Consider the following 8225-nt stretch of genomic DNA (forward strand, 5'->3'; position numbering starts at 1 on the left):
GAAGGAACTGGGTTTGTGGGTTGGGCCTAATAATTAACTTAGGGTGTTGCTAGGTGCACCCAGCAATGATGTTAACTTACATAATTGCCCCTTATAATAAAATTAATAAATTAAATTTTTTAAATAAAAAAGCTTTTCCCCTAACGGTTCAAACTCTTCTTCCGCGACCAAAAGCTCTTCTTCTTCCAGCTTCCCGCTTCCAGCTTCCAGTAGCTCTTCTTCTCCCCGCGTCCAGGTTTGAGTTCTTCTTCTTCTCCACGCGCGCGTCGTCCTCCATTGTCGGCCGATTGAAGCTTTGAACCTGCCTTGCATTCGTGTTCCGCCTTATAGGTTAGTGTTCTAACCTCATTTTTCTCCTTTAATCGCTTATGATGGCCATAGGGTAGAAGACATGTTTGGTCTGTGCTGGGCTTGGTTGCGCGAGGTAGAAGACGAGCCTTCTTTCGCGGAAGGTTCGCTTCTTTCACGTGTGTGAATGTGTCGTGGGAGGTCGGACGGAAGAACGTTTCTTCCGCGGATGCCAGCGGAAGACGGAAGACATGGCACTTCCGCGGGATTCCGCGGAAGAACCATCTTCCGCGAGAAGGAAATGTGACGGCCTAGATACCCGCGGAAGAAGCTTCTTCCGTGTGTGTCAAAGACGTTCCATTTCCTTCTCGCGGAAGATGGTTCTTCCGCAGAATCCCGCGGAAGAGACATGTCTTCCATCTTCCACTAGCATCCGCGGGAGTGCTTTTCCTTCCTGCGGAAGAACCTTCTTTCGCGAGTACCTGTTTTATTGAATTTTGCATTTTTTTTAAATTATCCCAGAACCATGATTTTGTTCATATTATTATTTAGTTTGTGTTATTTATATATGCATTTGTATGTCTAAATTGAAATTATATTTGGTGTGATTTATATATGCATTTGTATGTCTAAATTGAATTACAATTTGGTGTGATTTGAGTAGGATGATTAATGAAGCTAAGCTATGACTTACACTGCCCATAAAACTTCTGAGAAAACAAGATGATTGTTTCATTCATAGTGTTGGAAATGGTAATTAAAAAAGATGATTGTCTCATTCATAGTTGAGAAAACAAGATGATTGTATAAGGCAAATTTTTTATTAATGAAGCTAAGATGTGACTTACACTGCCCATAAAACTTCTGAGAAAACAAGATGATTGTTTCATTCATAGTGTTGGAAATGGTAATTAAAAAAGATGATTGTCTCATTCATAGTGGCTGAGAAAACAAGATGATTGTTACATAATCCACCTCTAATCATTGGAAGAATGTATTTTAAAATTAAATGCAAATTCACATGAATTTGGTGCAATGGAAACCTGAAACTTTGTGATGGCATCAATCATGGGGCTATCTAGTTTTGTTATGATATCTGTATTTTGAAGACAAAGGGAATGCATATTATTGTTATCTTTATTTCATAGATACGTACAATGTAAGAACGGGATTTTGGCTTCTTTGCATTAGATATTGAAGTTGTTGGATATGGGGTATGTTGTATAGATGATTATTCACATATGAACAGCTCTGCCCACAAAGTCTCCACAACTTAAATATACACATGATTATTCACATTTGTGAGTTTGGTCATATTGAAGAATGATGTGGAGGATTTAAATTTAAATCATTTTACATTTCTTAAATCCAAAATCATTTTACCTTTCTTACATTTCTAGGGATGTTCACTTGTGCATTCTCAACTTGTGGAAGATCTTATTGATGCCCTAGAGGATTGGACAAAATTGATATGCATGTGTGTGTAATTTTTGGTGCTGATGAGGGTATCGTGGTAGGAAATTGGAGTTATCTTCCCATGCCAAAAGTGATATATAAAACAATAAGATATGAAGTCATCATAAAAAAAAATTTAACAGTGACTTAAAACAATAATTGAACAAAGAGAAAATTGATGAACTTGAAGTGAAAATTGAGAGAGTTTTAATCATTTTCACTAGGGTTCATCGATAGGTAGACAAGCAAGTCATATGTCATTAGATGTGAGTATTGTGATGATTAGACAAAAACCTAATGATTCATTAAATAATTACATTGTTAGATTCACTAGAGAAACTCTACAAGTACGCAACCTCATTAGTGCCTCGAGTCAAACCCTACAAGTACGCAACCTCATTTGTTATATATGCATTTGTATGTCAATTATTTGGATAAATTATGTTGAACTAAATATATAATCTGTGGATTTGGATAAATTATGTGGATTAGTTAGGATTCCAAAGCTTTGTTACACAAATTATTTGAATGTTTAATTTGACGAATAAAAGTAAATGTTCTTCATGATTTCAGATCATGGTTAGAACACGAGATCTACGTCGTGTGTTAGGCACAAGTAGAGGCAGAGACCTTAGTCAGGATGTGCCTGAGGCTGATGTTCCTCGGCGTCGTAGGCCCACTGCCTCATCACGTAGGCAACGGGTTACCCAAAGAGTCGAGGATGTTCCTCAGTTGCCTGAGGATGTGCCTCATGTGTCTGATGGTAGCCTAGAGAGGACAGGCGCCGCCGATGGTGTTGAGACAGATCGAGTGGCTAGTGATGGGAGCTTGGGGGCACCTGCTGATGATGAGGGGTTCCCTGGTGGGCCACGCGATCCATCTGTTTTGATAGGATTTGCTTATCATGTGGCACACAACATATGGAGTGGACAGATACGTACTTTTTTTATTCCAGTAATTAGAAAGTAGTTTCTTTTATTTTGAAATACACAAATTTATAAATTGTTATTCAATTTAGGAGTGACCCGATCTCAAGTTGGTCTCCCATGGTAGGAAAGTAGATAAATTTGGGAGACCGGCTGCTGAGATCGAAAGTATGATTGCGGCCACCGGATTGGATCCACTGATCAGGTGTTCTGTAATCACCACTGATCCTGGACTCATATTCGCTTTTGTTGAGAGGTGGCATAGGGAGACGAGCAGTTTCCACCTCCCAGTAGGGGAGGTGACGATGACTCTAGACGACGTTTCATCACTCCTGCACATTTCGATTACTAGCGCGCTGCATTCATTCGAGCCGCTGGTTACATCTGACGCAGTGGCCCTATTGACGGAGCTACTTGAGGTCACCCCAGACGAGGCTACATCTGAGACACGTCAGGCAGGCGGACCTCATGTTCTATTGTCCTGGCTTTGGGACATGTACCAGAGTAGGTGTCGGGCCAGGCAATGGGTTGTTGCAGCTCGGACGTACCTCCTTCATTTGGTTGGTTGCACTCTTTTCGCTAACAAGAGTGCAACCTATGTCCATGTTGTGCACCTGCAGGCATTCAGGGACCTGGGCCAGGCAGGGGCATTCTCTTGGGGAGCGGCCGCTTTGGTCCACTTGTACGATCAGCTTAACGAGGCGTCGCAGGCCCTTACACAGCATATGGCCAGTTACATTTCACTACTTTAGGTGAGTAGGTGAGTATCGCTGCTTGTAATTTAAATTAAAGTAAAATTCAATCCATGTTTATTTGCTGATGTTGACTTTGTGTTTGTAGTGCTGGATTTACGAGCACTTTCCATCGGTCCACAGGTGTGTTGTTGACGATGGTTATGCTGAGGCTAGTCCACGTGCTTGTAGGTGGCTTACGGGTAAAGCCCAGATGACCGGGATTAAGGGAGCCCCTTACAGAGCACGTATTGATGCCCTGACAGTGACCGACGTCTGTTGGATGTCGTATGCTAAGCATCGAGGAGTTCGGGGCTATGACTTGATCTCCTCGTACACGAGGCAAGTCAGATGGGGTCAGATCATCGTCTACATTCGACCAGAGAGGGTGGTTCAGCAGATGGGGTACATTCAGACCGTTCCTCCGCCACCGGTTCATGATTCGTTGACAGGTACTGATATAGACGACCGGTGGGTACACTTTTCAGATCATGTGGTGCCTACAGGGGAGCTCTGTGTAGTTCCTGGGCAGGTGGCCCCAGACTACATGGAGTGGTTTTTTCAGATTTCGCACCCTTGTGTGACGCCGACGGAGGACACTGTTGAGCCGAGACTTGCGTCCCCCTCCCACTCATGATGATGACTTCGTCGAGCCACCTGTCGCCGAGGTTCCAGTCGCGTCAAATCTCCCTACGCATTTTGTGGTAAGCATAATTTGTGTAGTTTTTGTCAACTTAATTATTTTTTATAAATTCATACTAACTTGTTATTTCCACTGAGACAGGTTGATTGCACAGCATGTATCAGGATTGGAAGGATTGCTGAGCATTTGGAGCGGGTCATCAACCTCAGGATGGTGACTGAAGGGACTGACTTATATGATATCATGGATCTTTGTCTGAGGATAGCTAGAGATGACGACCCAGATGACAGTCTTAGGCCGCGACAGAGACCCCGCATAGATTAAGATTTATCTTTTTTATTGTATTTGTTTATGTATTTAAATTTTAGTATTTGTTTTTGTATTTGTTAAAACACATTGACTTAGATAATGTCTCTATTTCTTTATGTATTTAAATTATCTTTTTACTTAAATTGTTAATTTTAGTATTTGTTTATGTATGTGATAAATATAAGTTAGAAATTTTTAAAAATAAGTTAGAAATTTTAAAAAGTAAGTTAGACATTTTAAAAAAATAAGTTAGAAATTTTTAAAAATAAGTTAGAAATTTTAAAAAAATAAGTTAGAAATTTCAAAAAATAAGTTAGAAATTTTAAAAAATAAGTTACAAATTTTAATTGATTGAAACAAATAAGTTAGAAATTTTAATTAAATGTAATTGATTGGAAAAAATAAGTTACAAATTTTAATTTTTACTAAAAATTATTATATAATTTAAACAACAATAAGTTACAAATTTCAAAAAAATAAGTTACAAATTTTAAATAAATAAGTTAGAAATTTAAAAAAATAAGTTAGACATTTAAAAAAAAAAATTAGTCATTGAAACAAATAAGTTACAAATTTTAATTAAATGTAATTGATTGGACAAAATAAGTTAAAAATTTTAATTTATACTAAAAATCATTATATAATTTAAACAACAATAAGTTAGAAATTTGAAAAGAATAAGTTACAAATTTTAAATAAATAAGTTAGAAATTTCAAAAAATAAGTTACAAATTTTAAAAAATAAGTTACAAATTTTAATTGATTGAAACAAATAAGTTAGAAATTTTAATTAAATGCAATTGATTGGAAAAAATAAGTTACAAATTTTAATTTTTACTAAAAATTATTATATAATTTAAACAACAATAAGTTACAAATTTCAAAATAATAAGTTACAAATTTTAAATAAATAAGTTAGAAATTTAAAAAAATAAGTTAGACATTTTTTTAAAAAAAGTTAGTCATTGAAACAAATAAGTTACAAATTTTAATGATTGAAACAAATAAGTTAAAATTTTTAATTAAATGTAATTGATTGGACAAAATGAGTTACAAATTTAAATTTTTACTAAAAATTATTATATAATTTAAACAACAATAAGTTACAAATTTTAAAAAAATAAGTTACAAATTTTAAAAAAATAAGTTAGTAATTTTAAAAAAATAAGTTAGTCATTGAAACAAATAAGTTACAAATTTTAATTGATCGAAACAAATAAGTTAGAAATTTTAATTAAATGTAATTGATTGGACAAAATAAGTTACAAATTTTAATTTTTACTAAAAATTATTATATAATTTAAACAACAATAAGTTACAAATTTCAAAACAATAAGTTACAAATTTTAAATAAATAAGTTAGAAATTTTAAAAAAATAAGTTAGACATTTCAAAAAATAAGTTACAAATTTTTAAAAAATAAGTTACAAATGTTAATTAAATGTAATTGATTGGGCAAAATAAGTTATAAATTTTAATTGTTTTTGGTTCTATAATTCCATTTCAATTGCTTGTAATGCAGTGGATAAAAGTACTGTTTGTACCTTTTTTTCTCTTTGTAACTCCTTATAAAACTTTTTGATAAAATTTGATAATAAAACTCTTATTCCTTTTTGATACCTACTACACATTATAAACGGGTCACAAACATAATAAATTGACACACTAAGACATATTACATCGACTAGAACATCATGGACACAAATTTAATTTGCACGAAATAGCCTAACATTTAACTAGCATTCAATCACGCAAGGACGTAAACACATCGTCCTCATTTTCCATAACCACTTTACTAAAGAGAGCCAAAATTTATATTGGCACAAATTGTTTCCAGTAATTGGACTCTACCAGCACCTTTAGCACGTCGTCGACACATTTCAGCTCAATAATTTCAAATTCTAAAACTTTCTCATAATACTCCAAATGACTAGGTTGTCGATAAAACAAACGCCTTACAACTTGGGATTCGTGAATCCCATGAGGAGGATTCCCTTTAGGTGCTACTTGCTTGATCAAATCCTTCAGTTGATCTATGCTACATCCTTTTGGAATATCAAATTTTTTCGGATTTATTCCGGTGAACGCGTAACCCACAAAGTTGTTTTGGCGTGGCATGTTCCACCTTCCGTTGTAATACAGAACCGCATCATGTGTAGAGATGCTGGGGGATTCAAGTAAGTTTAAAATTGCATCTGTTGTTCTACCAACGGTACATAACAACTCAATCGGTCCAACAAATGAAAATTGATCATTATACATTAACATGGTGTTCACATCCATGTCATTTTTCAATTGCATACTTTCAAAGTGAATGTTGTTACCTATATCTTCCACTGGTCGTCGGTAATGAATTTCATCCATAACTTGATTGTTGTTTTGCTAAAGGCTGTTGTGTATTCTGCTTTTGAGAGTTGAAAAATCGCATAGGTTTGGTACTCGCATGGGCACTGGACTAGAACTTTGAAAATAAACATCACACTCGTTGTGAATGACGGTTCCATTTGGAAAAATGAATGCCAACCTCGAGTTCACGATCGTCTGGGACAAAGTCTCTCCTAAGAATGCCACTGTTTATCGAAAATTAATTTGACAAACTCTGAATACCAGTTGCTGTTGAGTACCATGGACATCCCCATCTGTCATTTATATAGATGGCCCAGTCAGGCACATGGCTTCACTTTTACCAGACCAGTGACTATTTTACATTGTGAAGCGTAAAACTAAAGCAACCTTCTGTCACGTCGTTCACTATCGGGTCATGTCAGTCATTGTCATCTGATGTCATTAACTATTGTGTAACGTCAAACCCAGTTCACAGAACTGCTTATTTCATCAAACCTTGCGTGGAAGAGTCAGTAAAAGAAAGGCCCAAAACTCAAAAAAGTTGGTTTCGGGCCATGTAAATTTGGCTAAGTACCTCTGTTTGGGGGTTTTTTTTAAATTATCTGGGAAAGCCGTGAGACTCTCCAAAGGTGGTCTGTCTCATGTTTGCACGTCAACGAATCCAAAAAAAAAAAATAACAGGAGACACCGGTTCATTCGAATAGGGCCTGCAACGAAAGGCCAAAAACTCAAAAAAGTTGGTTTCGGGCCATGTAAACTTGCCTAAGTACCCCTGTTCGGGGTTTTTTTAAAATTATCTAGGAAAGTCGTGAGACTTTCCAAAGGTGGCCTGTCTCATGTTTGCACGTCAACGAATCCAAAAAAAATAACAGGAGACACCGGTTCATTCGAACAGGGTCTGCAACGGAAGGCCCAAAACTAAAAAAAAATAGTTTCGGGCCAACATTTCCTCTTTAGGGACGACACGTGGCCTGCTATTCTGGCCCTTATCTGGCATGTCCATCCTTCTTGGCGTGGCATTTAATTCGTCGTCAGAAAAAACTAAAGGACACCTCGCTTGTTTCTCTTTCGGTCGCCACCGGTCTTGTCATCGTCGAAGGCGCCCTTGCGCTTGCCGGCAGAACCTTTTCCGGCGACCTCCTTGCCTTTTCCTTTGGCCTTGTTCGTCATTTCTACAGAGAATGCAATGAGACCAATGCCAATTGCATGGTCAGAGTTAGAGAAATGGAGAGACGAAGAAGTGTGTGATTGGAGTGTGTGTAACTGTGAAGAACGAGGAGTCCAAAATTAATTTTACTGTAAAAAATTTGAGGAAAAATGTGACCGACACATATCATGCGGTGCGTAGAAGAATCGACCATTGGTCAACTTCTGAGAGGAAAAAATCATTTAACTAATACAAAATAATTTTAAAATTAACAAAATAATTTAACTAATTAACCCACGGAAGAACCTTCTTCCGTGGAATTCCATGGAAGAACCTTCTTCCGTTGACTCTCGCGGAAGAAGTTCTTCCGCGTAATTCCA

General features: G+C 36.5%; 1 protein-coding gene across 1 annotated transcript; it reads left to right on the top strand.

Moving 5' to 3' along the window:
- Positions 1 to 2839: 2839 nt before the first annotated feature.
- On the top strand, positions 2840 to 4367 carry LOC114368144 (protein MAIN-LIKE 1-like). Its single transcript, XM_028325486.1, has 3 exons — positions 2840 to 3397; positions 3510 to 4001; positions 4185 to 4367. Exons 1-3 carry the CDS (start codon positions 2840 to 2842, stop codon positions 4365 to 4367), a joined length of 1233 nt encoding a protein of 410 aa, XP_028181287.1.
- The last annotated feature ends 3858 nt before the right edge of the window (positions 4368 to 8225 follow it).

The sequence above is a fragment of the Glycine soja genome, chromosome 9 (genome assembly GCF_004193775.1).
Source record: "Glycine soja cultivar W05 chromosome 9, ASM419377v2, whole genome shotgun sequence".
In the NCBI taxonomy this organism is placed as follows: domain Eukaryota; kingdom Viridiplantae; phylum Streptophyta; class Magnoliopsida; order Fabales; family Fabaceae; genus Glycine; species Glycine soja.